Raw genomic sequence first — 17,031 nt, 5'->3', positions numbered from 1 at the left:
GTTTCAAGTGTCTAGGTTATATCCTTCGTGGTCCGCCCATGGTTTTAACCCATGTCCGTGATATACTTTGACTTGTCATGCTGTGTCATAGAAACAAATCATGCTAATTAATTTAATCCAACAATATATTATTATACTCACTTATAGTCATATACGGACATTTATATCCATGATATTTGTTGATGATGCTCCTTGTCAGATATGGCTGTGATATTTGTTGTCAATTGCTCATGATGATACTCCTTGTCAGGTACAGACATTTATGTCTGTGATATTTGTTGATGACGCTCCTTGTCAGATACGACCATGATATTTGTTGTCAATTGCTCATAATGATGCTCCTTGCCAGGTACGGACATTTATGTCCGTGATATTTGTTGATGATACTCCTTGTCAGATATGGCTGTGATATTTGTTGTCAATTGCTCATGATGATACCCCTTGTCAGGTACGGACATTTATGTCCGTGATATTTGTTGATGATGCTCCTTGTCATATACGACCATGATATTTGTTGTCAATTGCTCATGATGATACTACTTGTCAGGTACGGACATTTATGTCTGTGATTTTTGTTGATGATGCTCCTTGTCAGATACGACCATGATATTTGTTGTCAATTGCTTATAATGATACTCCTTGTCAGGTACGGACATTTATGTCTGTGATATTTGTTAATGATGCTCCTTGTCATATACGACCATGATATTTGTTGTCAATTGCTCATGATGATACTACTTGTCAGGTACGGACATTTATGTCCGTGATTTTTGTTAATGATGCTCCTTGTCAGATACGACCATGATATTTGTTGTCAATTGCTCATGATGATACCCCTTGTCAGGTATGGACATTTATGTCTGTGATATTTGTTATTAATGATGCTTCTTGTCATATATAACCATGATATTTGTTGTCAATTGCTCATGATGATACTACTTGTCAGGTACAGACATTTATGTCCGTGATATTTATGATAACCTTTGTCAAGTACAGACATTTATGTCCATGATATTTATGATAACCTTTGTCAAGCACAGACATTTATGTTCATGATATTTGTGATAACCTTTGTCAAGCACAGACATTTATGTCCATGATATTTGTGATAACCTTTGTCAAGCATAGACATTTATGTCTTTGATTTTTGTTATATTTATGATAATCTTTGTAAAGCACAGACATTTATGTCTGTAATATTTATTATGCTTATCCTTTGTCTTATAATAACCTTTGTCAAGCACAGACATTATTTATGTCCATGATTTTTGATTTTTTGCACCCACCATCCAGTATTTTAATTATAAATAAGGCAATTTTATAATTTTTGACTGCATATTCATTTACTAACTTCATTAATAAATATTTTATATCACCTTATAACTATAAAAAAGGCAATTTTTTTTCAAGTTTACACATTAATTTGACCAGGTTTAAAATAATTTTGCACAGCAAAATTTGGCCAAAATTATTTGGCCAGAATTATAAAATGGATATAAAGTCTGGTTTGCAAATTTGACCAGAATTATAAAAACAGACATTTATGTCCATTTTGTAAATTTGGCCAGCATTATGAACATAAATATTTTAACTAATCATCCAGTGATCATAAATAAATAAATTATAGCTTGTTAGCTTTATCTTATTAAGATATATTAAATGGTGGTAATGTGGCAATTTCATATTTCTATTAGGCCACACAAATTCAATTTTTCAGTTCATGTAACATTGAAATTTAAAATTGACACGGAGACCCAGGTTTATTGTTTATTAGTAAAAAAAGTTTATATATATAATTGTGACATTTGATTGGTTGACTTTTAGAAGGGAGGAATTTATTTTCACTCTAGAAGTTTTCAGCCGCATGATAAACTTACCCACCAATAAAATTATGTCCTGATCATGTGATAAATTTTTTATATATTAACTTTTTTTTATTGAAATTTGAAAAAGTGACCCAGCTGGATGAAGTGAACCGAAAATTTGAATTTGTGTGGCCTTATCATTAAATAAAAAGTTATTAGCATTTATAAATATTTAAGAATATAAAAAATTCTTTCAATAAATAATGTTAATATCTTATTATTTATTAATTCTAAAGGTATAAAACTACCACCATTTAAGATATCTCAAAAAATAATCCAACAAGCTATATTTTATCTTTCCGTAATTACTTGATGCCAAGTTAACTTTTAGCATTTTAGTGTATTTAACCAAATAATAGACATGATATATAAACATTGTGTTTTATAAATATTATGTAAATTTTGTAAAGAAAATTTACAAATTTTATAATTGATATAATATTACCAATTACTATAATTCATTTTTAATTGTTATAAAATAATACATTACATATTTATGGAAGTTAACATATATATATCACATTAAGAATTTATAAGGAAGATATATAAATAAACTTATAAATTATATTATATCAATTATTATAATTTATTATTTTAATTACTATAAAGATTTTTTAATATAATTCAACAATTAATTATTCAATTCATTACATATCAGTCAGTGGAAATGTCCCTAAAAATTAGAGGGAGATTTTTTGTACTATGATATCTCAATATAAATTATTGGGACAGTATGGCTATATGGCATATAGTATATATGTAAACTTAAGGTTGGCCAAAGTTGGTACAAATGGCTAAAATCGACAATTTTCAGATCTTAATTCTGGCCGAAATTTTCTTAATTCTGGCCGAATTCGTAATGCCGGCCCAAATTACATTAAAATCGAAATTTTCAGGTCAAAGGTAACACCATATTTATGCAATGTAACATTTTTTCCAACAATAGTAAACATGTTCGTTCAAGGTTTGAAAAATATTTTTAAACCTTTTAAAAGTCAAAAACTTCACTTTATTCGGTTGCATCTGGCCAAAGAAAGTAGTCAATTATATGGTTATTTTAATACAACAAACTAATAAAAATTAAGAAAATTTATTTAACCTTATTCTTTTGCTTATTTTTTTTTAAATATTCAATAAATATCTTTTATTTTAATGCTACTTTAGATACTTTTTATACATATAAAAAAATATTTTACTTATTCATATTATACTATTTGTATTTATGACTTAACAAAGTAAATAAACCTAATAGTCAATAAGAATTTTTCTATGAATAAATAATTTTTGTTTTATTTTCTTGTTAAACGAACTAAAATTAAAAATTTTAAAGTTTTTTTTAATGTTATAATAATTTACATGATTACTGTAATATTAAGAATTAAGCATTAAATGTCTAATTTAAATAAACAAATAAAAACATAATATTTAACTATTTTTGCGATTAAACCTCATTTATAACGCCTAAATAGTATTATTCTAATAAAAAAAAATTTTTTTTATTAGCACTATAATTAAAAAATTCAACAAAATTTATAAATAACAAAAAATCTAGCTTAATAATCACCATTCTAAGCTTAACAAAAGTTGTTCATTTTACCAAATTATACCTAAAAATGAAATAATTGCTGGTTAAGAAAGCTTTTGTTAAGAGTTTTATTGAAATCAAGAAAAATTTTTTTTATTATAAAAATTGGTTTTTTGCGGTTTACACAAAATCTCCCTAAATAACTGCCTTTTTTAACTTAATAAATCTTTTTCTTCTCGTAAAATTACATATATTTGCGTTATTTAAATTGTATTTTATACCCACCTTTAAGTTGCATTTTGAGGAAAACTTCATTTTTGAGACGAACTTTCTTGTAATATGTAAAGAAAAAAAAAATATTACTAAAGAGGAAATGATGACGAATATTTATAGTACACATGATGAACTATTAATTTACTTAATTTGTATAAGCATTGTATTAAAAATTTCTTTTTTTAGCTACGTGGTGATATATTCAATTATGGTTACACAAAATTATTTTAATTAATGATCGGCAAGAGAAATGACATTTCCACTGACTGATATACTATTATATAAGTTATAGTATAGATATACTATTTGTTTTGAATTTAGAATTTAAAATTTGGTTTATTGAAAAAAATATTGATTTTTTAATTTTTTATTTTTTTTACTATTAGATGCCAATTATTTAAAAATTGTCAGAAAATTGGATCTTTTAATGATTAGTCATTAGTATATTAAATATATGTAGTAATTACATAAATATATCTAATATTTAATTCAATTAAATAGTAAATAAAAATATATATAGAAGTTACATAAACATATTAGCATTTAATGTAATTTAGTATTTAAAATTATTTATTAAATAAAATATTAATTTTTTTATTTTATCTTCCTCTTTTATTAGATACAAATTATTCTAAAATTGTTAAAAAATTAGATTCTTTAATTATTAGTACATTACATATGCATAGAAGTTATATAAACATACCTATTTAATGTAATTTAGCAATTAAAAAATTATTTATCAATAGGCCATTGATTTTTTTTTTGATTTTATTTTTTTTCTAATTAGATACTATAATTTATTTTAAAAATTATTAGAAAATTAAATGATTTGATTTTTTTAATTATTTGTATATTAAATATTTATAGAAGTTAAATAAACATACCTATTTAATGTAATTTAGTATTTAAAAATTATCTTATTAATATAAAACTTAATTTTTGTTCTGTTTTTATTTATTTATTATTAGATACAAATTATTTTAAATATTGTTAGAAATTGGATCAACAAAAATATTGCAGTAATTGTTACAGAAATGTTATTAGTACATTTTTTCGCAAATCCCCAATTTTTTTTTTTAATAAATAATTTTGTTGATCCAATTTCTAACTTCAATCATCATAATTTCAGTCACTAGTGATCACCCTGATGATAGAAAAATTCTTCTAACAATATTTAAAATAAATTGTGTTTAATAACAAATAAATAAATAAAGTTTTATATTGATAAGATAATTTATAAATACTAATTACATTAAATAGGTATGTTTATTTAACTTCTAATAGACATGTAATATATTAATAATTAAAAGAGCCAAGTCATTTAATTTTTTAACAATTTTTAAAATAATTTGAATTAAATAAAAAAATAAATAAAATCAAAATAAAATCAATGTTAATTGTTAAATTACATTAAATAGGTTTATATAACTTTTATGCATATATAATGTATTAATAATTAAATATTTTGACAATTTTTAGATCTAATAAAAAGAGTAAATGAAAAACAAAAAAAAATCAATATTTTATTTAATAGATAATTTTTAAAAAATAATTAAAGGATCTAATATTCTGGCAATTTTTAAGTAATTTGTATTTAATATTAATAAATAAAAACAAATTATTTTTAAATGTTAAATTGCATTAAACAAATATGTTTATATAACTTTCATAGATATACTGACTTATATAATAATATAAATAAACTTTATAGCAATTAAAATAATAAATTATAATAATTGGTAAAGTTTGTTATACATTTTCTTTACTATAATTTATAATGTAATATAAATATGTTATATCACTGGTCAAAATTAATACTATCGGATACCTATCGGGTACTTGATATGTGTACAATATATGTGATATATGTGTATGATATTTAACAATGCTACACATATCAGGTACCCGATATGTGTAGTAGAAATGCAGAAAAACGGTGACACATCATGTAAATATCACATATACATCTTACACATATCGGGTAGTTAAATATCGGTCACATATCATAGACTTATTGGGTACCCGATATATTATGATATATATCATATAGATATCATACAGATATCATACAGATATCAGACGGATAGATATAGGATAATGATTTCGTATTAATACTAGTAGATTTATAATTTAATTCAGGCAAAAAAATTATAAAATGCAATCATAATTTATATTTTTTTTTAATTTTAATTCAAAACTTTATTACAATTTAAATTTATTTACACTTTTTAATTAAAAAAAACAATTATACTAATTATACTTGAATATTTGAATAAATATATATAATATATAACTTCTACTAAAAGTAGCATAAAAATAAAATCACTTGTTTGCTTATACCTGTTTGATTATTTAAAAGAAGCATTAATGATAAATATATTAGTAAGAGAAAAGAGAATGTTATTAAAAAATATTAGTATAGATATATAAATATAGAAAATATTAGTAGAAACATTAGCAGAAAGAAAAAGTTAATAGAATAAAAAATGTTAGTAGAAAGAGAACGTATATCAGTAGTAATATAATATTAATAGAAAATATTAAATAGTAGAAATGTTAATATAGTAGAAAAAAATAATAGAAAATATATTAGTAGGAGTATTAGTAAAAGGAAAGAAAGAAACGAAAAAAATTAGTAGAAAAACATTAATAAAGAAAAGAAATATTAGTAATATATACCTTTTTATGCATTTCTAGATATAACAAATAAAAAAAAAATATAAAAATATGTATTTCTGGATATATTAAATAGATAAAAAATTGTTTTTTAAGTAAAAAAAAAATTGAGAACGAAGAAAAGGTTTTAATAAGATAAACAAAAATGCGAAATGTAAATATTTAAATCATGTCATCACATGATAACAATATTACGTAACTTACCACATGTTATTTTATAGCCTGAATACATTTATAATTAAATTTGGTAAAATTACGTCGTAAAACAAAAATTTCTCAATCCAAACGACCCCTTCAATTAAAAAATTATCAAAAAAAAAAAATCTTTCCAAATGAACCCTTAGAAAATTTTTCATCAAAAAAATATTTGAAATGACCCCTCTAGTTAAAAATTTTTTTTAAAAAATCTCTCCAAATGAACCCTTAGAAGATTTATTAAAAAAATCTCAAAAAATCTCCCAAATGAATTCTTAGAAATTTCTTTATTAAAAATAAAATGTCCCAAATGATCCCTTTAGTTAAAAAAAATCCCAAAAAATAATTTCCCCAAATGAACTCCTAGAAATTTTCTGTTAAAAAATGTCCCAAACGATCCCTTTGGTTAAAAAATTCTTAAAAATAATCTCCTCAAACGAACTCTTAGAAAATTCTCTATCAAAAATATTTCAAACGATCTCTTGGTTAAAAAATTCTCAAAAATAATCTCCCCAAATGAATCCTTAGAAAATTCTCTATCAAAAAATGCCCTAAATGATCCCCTTGATTAAAAAATTCAAAAAATAATTTCCCTAAACGAACTCTTAGAAAATTCTCAATCAAAAAATGCTCTAAATGATCCTTTTAGTTAAAAAATTCTCGAAAAACCATTTCCCAAACAAATTCTTAGAAAATTCTCTATCAAAAATGTCCAACCGTTCCCTTTAATTAAAAAATTCTCAAAAACAATCTCTCCAAACGAATCATTAGAAAATTCTCTATCAAAAATGCCCTAAGCGATCCCCTTAATTAAAAAATACAAAAAATAATTTCCCTAAACGAACTCTTAGAAATTTCTCTATCAAATGATACCTTCAGTTAAAAAATTCTCAAAAAATAATTTTTCCAAACCAACTCTTAGAAAATTTTCTATCAAAAAAATTCTCTATCAAAAAATGTTCCAACGGTTCCTTTGGTTAAAAAATTCAAAAAATAATTTCCCTAAACGAACTCTTAGAAAATTCTCTATCAAAAAATGCCCTAAATGATCCTTTTGATTAAAAAATTCTCGAAAAACTATTTTCCAAACGAACTCTTAGAAAATTCTCAATCAAAAATGTTCCAAACGTTCCCTTTAGTTAAAAAATTCTCAAAAATAATCTCTCCAAACGAATCCTTAGAAAATTCTCTATCAAAAAATGCCCTAAACGATCCCCTTAATTAAAAAATTCAAAAAATAATTTCCCTAAACGAACTCTTAGAAACTTCTCTATCAAAAAATGCCCTAAATGATCCTTTTAATTAAAAAATTCTCGAAAAACCATTTCTCAAACGAACTCTTAGAAAATTCTCTATCAAAAATGTTCCAAACGTTCCCTTTAGTTAAAAAATTCTCAAAAATAATCTCTCCAAACGAATCCTTAGAAAATTCTCTATCAAAAAATGCCCTAAACGATCCCCTTAATTAAAAAATTCAAAAAATAATTTCCCTAAACGAACTCTTAGAAAATTCTCAATCAAAAAATGCCCTAAATGATCCTTTTAGCTAAAAAATTCTCGAAAAACCATTTCCCAAACAAATTCTTAGAAAATTCTCTATCAAAAATATCCAAACGTTCCCTTTAATTAAAAAATTCTCAAAAACAATCTCTCCAAACGAATCATTAGAAAATTCTCTATCAAAAATGCCCTAAGCGATCCCCTTAATTAAAAAATACAAAAAATAATTTCCCTAAACGAACTCTTAGAAATTTCTCTATCAAATGATACCTTTAGTTAAAAAATTCTCAAAAAATAATTTTTCCAAACCAACTCTTAGAAAATTCTCTATCAAAAAAATTCTCTATCAAAAAATGTTCCAACGGTCCCTTTGGTTAAAAAATTCAAAAAATAATTTCCCTAAACGAACTCTTAGAAAATTCTCTATCAGAAAATGCCCTAAATGATCCTTTTGATTAAAAAATTCTCGAAAAACCATTTTCCAAACGAACTCTTAGAAAATTCTCTATCAAAAATGTCCAAACGTTCCCTTTAATTAAAAAATTCTCAAAAACAATCTCTCCAAACGAATCATTAGAAAATTCTCTATCAAAAATGCCCTAAGCGATCCCCTTAATTAAAAAATACAAAAAATAATTTCCCTAAACGAACTCTTAGAAATTTCTCTATCAAATGATACCTTTAGTTAAAAAATTCTCAAAAAATAATTTTTCCAAACCAACTCTTAGAAAATTCTCTATCAAAAAAATTCTCTATCAAAAAATGTTCCAACGGTCCCTTTGGTTAAAAAATTCAAAAAATAATTTCCCTAAACGAACTCTTAGAAAATTCTCTATCAAAAAATACCCTAAATGATCCTTTTGATTAAAAAATTCTCGAAAAACCATTTTCCAAACGAACTCTTAGAAAATTCTCTATCAAAAATGTCCAAACGTTCCCTTTAATTAAAAAATTCTCAAAAACAATCTCTCCAAACGAATCATTAGAAAATTCTCTATCAAAAATGCCCTAAGCGATCCCCTTAATTAAAAAATACAAAAAATAATTTCCCTAAACGAACTCTTAGAAAATTCTCTATCAAAAAATGCCCTAAATGATCCTTTTGATTAAAAAATTCTCGAAAAACCATTTTCCAAACGAACTCTTAGAAAATTCTCAATCAAAAATGTTCCAAACGTTCCCTTTAGTTAAAAAATTCTCAAAAATAATCTCTCCAAATGAATCCTTAGAAAATTCTCTATCAAAAAATGCCCTAAACGATCCCCTTAATTAAAAAATTCAAAAAATAATTTCCCTAAACGAACTCTTAGAAACTTCTCTATCAAAAAATGCCCTAAATGATCCTTTTAATTAAAAAATTCTCGAAAAACCATTTCTCAAACGAACTCTTAGAAAATTCTCTATCAAAAATGTTCCAAACGTTCCCTTTAGTTAAAAAATTCTCAAAAATAATCTCTCCAAACGAATCCTTAGAAAATTCTCTATCAAAAAATGCCCTAAACGATCCCCTTAATTAAAAAATACAAAAAATAATTTCCCTAAACGAACTCTTAGAAAATTCTCAATCAAAAAATGCCCTAAATGATCCTTTTAGTTAAAAAATTCTCGAAAAACCATTTCCCAAACAAATTCTTAGAAAATTCTCTATCAAAAATGTCCAAACGTTCCCTTTAATTAAAAAATTCTCAAAAACAATCTCTCCAAACGAATCATTAGAAAATTCTCTATCAAAAATGCCCTAAGCGATCCCCTTAATTAAAAAATACAAAAAATAATTTCCCTAAACGAACTCTTAGAAATTTCTCTATCAAATGATACCTTCAGTTAAAAAATTCTCAAAAAATAATTTTTCCAAACAAACTCTTAGAAAATTCTCTATCAAAAAAATTCTCTATCAAAAAATGTTCCAACGGTCCCTTTGGTTAAAAAATTCAAAAAATAATTTCCCTAAACGAACTCTTAGAAAATTCTCTATCAAAAAATGCCCTAAATGATCCTTTTGATTAAAAAATTCTCGAAAAACCATTTTCCAAACGAACTCTTAGAAAATTCTCAATCAAAAATGTTCCAAACGTTCCCTTTAGTTAAAAATTCTCAAAAATAATCTCTCCAAACGAATCCTTAGAAAATTCTCTATCAAAAAATGCCCTAAACGATCCCCTTAATTAAAAAATTCAAAAAATAATTTCCCTAAACGAACTCTTAGAAAATTCTCTATCAAAAAATGCCCTAAATGATCCTTTTAATTAAAAAATTCTCGAAAAACCATTTCTCAAACGAACTCTTAGAAAATTCTCTATCAAAAATGTTCCAAATGTTCCCTTTAGTTAAAAAATTCTCAAAAATAATCTCTCCAAACGAATCCTTAGAAAATTCTCTATCAAAAAATGCCCTAAACGATCCCCTTAATTAAAAAATTCAAAAAATAATTTCCCTAAACGAACTCTTAGAAAATTCTCAATCAAAAAATGCCCTAAATGATCCCCTTAATTAAAAAATTCTCGAAAAACCATTTCCCAAACAAATTCTTAGAAAATTCTCTATCAAAAATGTCCAAACGTTCCCTTTAATTAAAAAATTCTCAAAAACAATCTCTCCAAACGAATCATTAGAAAATTCTCTATCAAAAATGCCCTAAGCGATCCCCTTAATTAAAAAATACAAAAAATAATTTCCCTAAACGAACTCTTAGAAATTTCTCTATCAAATGATACCTTCAGTTAAAAAATTCTCAAAAAATAATTTTTCCAAACAAACTCTTAGAAAATTCTCTATCAAAAAAATTCTCTATCAAAAAATGTTCCAACGGTCCCTTTGGTTAAAAAATTCAAAAAATAATTTCCCTAAACGAACTCTTAGAAAATTCTCAATCAAAAAATGCCCTAAATGATCCTTTTAGTTAAAAAATTGTCGAAAAACCATTTTCCAAACGAATTCTTAGAAAATTCTCTATCAAAAATGTTTCAAACGTTCCCTTTAGTTAAAAAATTCTCAAAAACAATCTCTCCAAACGAATCATTAGAAAATTCTCTATCAAAAATGCCCTAAGCGATCCCCTTAATTAAAAAATACAAAAAATAATTTTCCTAAACGAACTCTTAGAAATTTCTCTATCAAATGATACCTTCAGTTAAAAAATTCTCAAAAAATGATTTTTCCAAACAAACTCTTAGAAAATTCTCTATCAAAAAAATTCTCTATCAAAAAATCCCTTTGGTTAAAAAATTCTCAAAAATAATCTCTCCAAATGAATCATTAGAAAATTCTCTATCAAAAAATGCCCTAAATGATCCTTTTAATTAAAAAAATTCTCGAAAAACCATTTGGATACATAATCAGTAACTGCGACTACAGTCATATGACTTGCTAAACGATTTACTGATAATCTATTTTTTTAAAAAAAAGGTTATAAAAAAAATAATTTTTTTTTAGTTTAATTTCCAGATCAGAACTCGCTCGGAGCCGATAATAAGATATTTTTTTATTTTTTCCTTTATTTTAGAAATGAAATTAATTAGGAACGTTCTTTCAGAGATTTCTAGACTAAAGGTAATGAAGTATGTGGTCATTGTGGTGTGAATGGTGTTAGGAATTCCACTAATGCCATTTCTTTATCTTTTTTAGGTTTTTAGGCAGTTTTTAAACAGCTCTTAGACAAACGGCATGTAATGGAGTGTATATATATATATAGTTGAGTGTGGTATTGCTAATGGTGTTATAAAAAATAATAACTAACGCCACTATTTTTTATTTTTAGGATTCTTGATAGTTCCTGAATAATCCTTCGCGGTAGGTCTTTTGGTTGGGTATTAATGGCGTTATTAAACTATATAATAATGCTTTTTTTATTTTTTTTTAGGTTTTAAGTCAGACGATTATTTGCAATAAGTTTCTTTTGGTGATTATATGGAGCGATATTAACACCTTTTACTTCTTTCTTTTTCTGATTTTTTAGACGATTCGTTGATAACTGTTTATGGTAAGTCTTTCGGGTGGGTGTTAATACAGTAGTACTATTAAACTATAATAACACCTTTTTTTTGTTTTTAGGTTTTAAAATAGTTTCTGGATGTCTCCTTGCGGTATGTTTCTTTGAGTAGTTATGTGGTGATATTAATGGCATATTAAATCCATTTGTTTTTTTTTCGTTAGGTTTCTGAATGGTTTTTGTGGATAAAAAACACAGATTTCTGTACCGATAATAAGTTTCTTTTGGTTGGTATGTGAATGTTAATGACGTTAGAATGCAGTACTAACATAATTTCTTCTATTTTTTAGGTTCTTGGACAATGCTTTGAACGATTTTTGGATAAAACATTATGGTAGGTTCTTTTGTTAATGCAATAATGGTATTATTAAACAAAGCTAACACTTTTTTTTTTATTTTTTTATGTTTCTTGGATTAAAACGCGTAATGTAGATCAGACATGATCGTAATGTCAAGATCTGATATTAGAACTTAGAAGTTGCTTGTTGGAATCGAACCAACTGGAACAATGTTCCAAACCATTAACAACATAATGTAAATAGATAGAATAGGATAAATTAATGAATAATTTAAATATAATAATGAAATAAATATATTATATGTTAAATAAATAAATAAATAAATAAATAATAGTACATATAAATGAATAAATAATAAAAAGAAATCAGGTTTTGACATAGCAAATATACACCTGATATCATAAATAGTTCGGTAAGGATTAAGAGAAATATCGGATTGCTGAAATTCTCCCGATATTCATATAACACTTACCGTTATGTTCTGACCTGAAAGTCATATGACAAATCATTTGACCTGTGATTAGTACCCGATATATATTAGAAATATATCGGTGACATATTGGGCGATATATATCTGATTATATAGGTGCCCGAAATATACCAGTGTATATCGGTGACATATTGGGTACCCGATGTTGTACCCGATATATGTAAATGCCCGATATATATCTGATTAGTCACCGATATATAGGTGCCCGATATATACCCGATAGCATAGATTTTGACCAGTGTATTAAAGTAAACTTAATAATAAAATTATAGTAATTGGTAAATTATCATATCAATTATAAATTTTTACAAAATTTTCATATAATGTTTATAAAACATGATATCACATATATACTTTCATATGTCAAATAAATAATAAAAACAATATAAATATCTTTTTATATGTCTAATTTTATTGATTATCTAGATACAATAAAAATAATTTTTTTTTTGGTTAAATATACCAAATTGCTAAAAGTTAAATTGCATCAACTTGCCATTAAGTGATTGTAAAAAGATAGTATACAGCTTATTGGATTGTATTGAGATGTATTAAATGGTGGATTTATACCTTTAGGATTAATAATAAATAATAAGATATTAACATTTTTTTGAAAGAATTTTTTTGTATTCTTAAATAATTCTAAATGCATTCAATAACTTCCCATTTATTAATGATAGAAACCACTAACAATTTAACTTATCTTGATGAGACAAAGCTAACAAGCTATAATTTATTTTTCTATGAACACTGGATTATGATAAGTTACCTTATAAACTAAATTTGGATTATTTTTTTGCATAAATTTGAGCTAATTTTAAACTGAGTCCATTTGGTATAAATTTAGCACAAAAACTTTCTATAAGGATTAAAATATCTATATTCATAATGCCGGCCAAATTTACAAAAACTGTTCATTTTATAATTCTGGTCAAATTTGCAAACCAGACATTTATGTCCATTTTATAATTCTGGCCAAATTTGCAAACTGGACATTTATACAGTATCTGTATTATAATTCTGGCCAAATAATTCTGACAAATTTTGCTGTGCAAAATTATTTTAAACCTGGCCAAATTAATGTGTAAAACTTGAAAAAAAAATTGCCTTTTTTATAGTTATAAGGTGATATAAAATATTTATTAATGAAGTTGGTAAATGAATATGCAGTCAAAAATTATAAAATTGTCTTATTTATAATTAAAATACTGGATGGATGGGTGCAAAAAATCAAAAATCATGGATATAAATAATGTTTGTGCTTGACAAAGGTTATCTATTATAAGACAAAGGATAAGCATAATAAATATTACAGACATAAATGTCTGTGCTTTACAAAGATTATTATAAGTATAACAAAAATCACAGACATAAATGTCTGTGCTTAATAAAGGTTATCATAAGACAAAAGATAAGTATAATAAATATTACGAACATAAATGTCTGTGTTTGACAAAGATTATCATAAGTATAACAAAAATCATGGACTGTGCTTTACAAAGGTTATCACAAATATCACAGACATAAATTTCTGTGCTTGACAAAGGTTATCACAAATATCATGGACATAAATGTCTGTGCTTGACAAAGGTTATCACAAATATCATGGACATAAATGTCTGTGCTTGACAAGGTTATCATAAATATCACGGACATAAATGTCTGTGCTTGACAAAGGTTATTATAAATATCACGGACATAAATGTCCATACCTGACAAGTAGTATCATCATGAGCAATTGACAACAAATATCATGGTCGTATATGACATGGAGCATCATTAACAAATATCACGGACATAAATGTCCATACCTGACAAGGAGTATCATCATAAGCAATTGACAACGAATATCATGGTCGTATCTGACAAGGAGCATCATCAACAAATATTACGGAAATAAATGTCCGTACCTGACAAGTAGTATCATCATGAGCAATTGACAACAAATATCATGGTTGTATATGACAAGGAGCATCATTAACAAATATTATGGACATAAATGTCCGTACCTGACAAGTAGTATCATCATAAGCAATTGACAACAAATATCATGGTTGTATATGACAAGGAGCATCATTAACAAATATCACGGACATAAATGTCCGTACCTGACAAGGAGTATCATTATAAGCAATTGACAACAAATATCATGGTCGTATCTGACAAGGAGCATCATTAACAAATATCACGGACATAAATGTCCGTACCTGACAAGTAGTATCATCATGAGCAATTGACAACAAATATCATGGTCGTATATGACAAGGAGCATCATTAACAAATATCACAGACATAAATGTCCGTACCTGACAAGGAGTATCATTATAAGCAATTGACAACAAATATCATGGTCGTATCTGACAAGGAGCATCATCAACAAAAATCACGGACATAAATGTCCGTACCTGACAAGTAGTATCATTATAAGCAATTGACAACAAATATCATGGTTGTATATGACAAGGAGCATCATTAACAAATATCACGGACATAAATGTCTGTACCTGACAAGGGGTATCATCATGAGCAATTGACAACAAATATCACAGCCATATCTGACAAGGAGTATCATCATGAGCAATTGACAACAAATATCACAGCCATATCTGACAAGGAGCATCATCAACAAATATCATAGACATAAATGTCCGTATATGACTATAAGTGAGTATAATAATATATTGTTAGATTAAATTAATTAGCATGATTTGTTTCTATGACACAGCATGACAAGTCAAAGTATATCACGGACATGGGTTAAAACCATGGGCGGACCACGAAGGATATAACCTAGACACTTGAGACATGAAATGTAAGGTTAGAACCTTTGTTGATCGGTTGAATGGGGTGATAATTCCTAATGGTTCAATAAAATTGGCTAATATATGAGTCTTAATCCTTTTGAAATCAATATATTTAACCAAAGGTTCTAGTTCTTTAGTAACTTTTTGATGATCAATAAGAAGTTTATTTTCTACTTCAATTGAATTTTCAATTTGTTCTAAAGTTGGTAACTGTTCCATAAGATTTCTATATACATCATCAGAGACTTGTTTTGCTGCTAGAATTACACTATATCGAAAAACTTCATACTCTTGGGTAGCAAATGGTGTTTCTTTTTCATATGTAATAGATAAAAGATATTTAAGGCCTGTAATGGACAATCTACCAAACTCAATACTGTCTAATGGTATGTTTGCTACTGTTTCAACTAATAAATTGAGAATAATATTATCTTCTGTTAATGGTATTATTTCTGATACTTTAGTTAGTAACTCTGGAGAATAATCTTTTACGAAATTAGTGCTCTTGATTGTTTTTATAATAAAATCCTGAAGGTCTGATAACTGAAAATAATGTGCAGCAAAAAAAGCTTCAATTAAATTATCTTTTGTTAAAGATTCTTTTTTAACTGATCCAGTATAAATATATTCTAATATAATCTCCATTCCAGCAGAATTAATTTTTGGAAAAGAAATTTGATTTTCATAAGTTTCCTTCATTCCATTATAAAGTAACTTATCAAATACTTCGGATCTTGCAGCTAAAATTGCTCTACAAACATGTAATTTCTTTTCATCTTCACATAAAATTTCTATATCACTATATTTTGGATTATTTATTAATAATCTTAAATCTTGTTCTAGAGAAAGTCCTTTCGTCATTTTTTTTTTTAAAAAAAATTAAACAATAAACCTATTTTTGGAATGAAAAGCAATATTTATATAATTGTACTATGTTATGCAAAACTATATTTAAAAAGGAAATTGATTGTATGATGACGTAATTTGAAACTTCAACTGCGACTTCGTCATAGGTCTGATAATAAAATACTTTCGAATTTGGAAACTTAAATCTTATTGATTAAATTCTTCATACATATAATCCAGATAAAAAAATTTTTGTCTAAATATTAAATTTATTTAGAATTATAAACTAATACTTAAATGTTCATCGTAATATTTCATTAAATAAGATAGATTTTATTTTTTTTTTTGATTAGTTTTAAGTTTGAAGCTTAATGTAAACTTTTTAATTCAATATTGTTATTTGTTAGTATGTTAATTTACATATCATTAATAATTCTTGATTTTCATATTTTAATAATCTAAATTTTAATCTTTACCATACATATTCGTTACATTCTGCATGAATAAAGAAAATATAAAAAATTTAATATTTTTACTTGGAACTATTGGAAGTAAATTTTTTAGAACCTT

At 25.5% G+C, this 17,031-nt stretch overlaps 2 protein-coding genes across 2 annotated transcripts; one reads left to right on the top strand and one right to left on the bottom strand.

Moving 5' to 3' along the window:
- Positions 1–11,538: 11,538 nt before the first annotated feature.
- OCT59_001012 (uncharacterized protein) lies at positions 11,539–12,465 on the top strand (the record flags this gene model as incomplete). The annotated part of the gene is made up of 10 exons (XM_066139257.1): positions 11,539–11,583; positions 11,659–11,669; positions 11,828–11,840; positions 11,894–11,900; positions 11,990–12,013; positions 12,085–12,116; positions 12,187–12,197; positions 12,241–12,249; positions 12,313–12,356; positions 12,455–12,465. 10 exons carry the CDS (start codon positions 11,539–11,541, stop codon positions 12,463–12,465), a joined length of 207 nt encoding a protein of 68 aa, XP_065988678.1.
- A 3,090-nt stretch (positions 12,466–15,555) lies between these two features.
- Positions 15,556–16,476, bottom strand: OCT59_001011 (uncharacterized protein; the record flags this gene model as incomplete). Its single annotated transcript, XM_066139256.1, has 1 exon — positions 15,556–16,476. The coding sequence occupies one exon, from the start codon at positions 16,474–16,476 to the stop codon at positions 15,556–15,558; it is 921 nt and encodes a 306-aa protein (XP_065988677.1).
- Between the last annotated feature and the right edge of the window lie 555 nt (positions 16,477–17,031).

This window comes from Rhizophagus irregularis, chromosome 1 (genome assembly GCF_026210795.1).
Source record: "Rhizophagus irregularis chromosome 1, complete sequence".
NCBI classification, from domain to species: domain Eukaryota; kingdom Fungi; phylum Glomeromycota; class Glomeromycetes; order Glomerales; family Glomeraceae; genus Rhizophagus; species Rhizophagus irregularis.
This window is presented reverse-complemented; position numbering and strand designations above follow the sequence as displayed.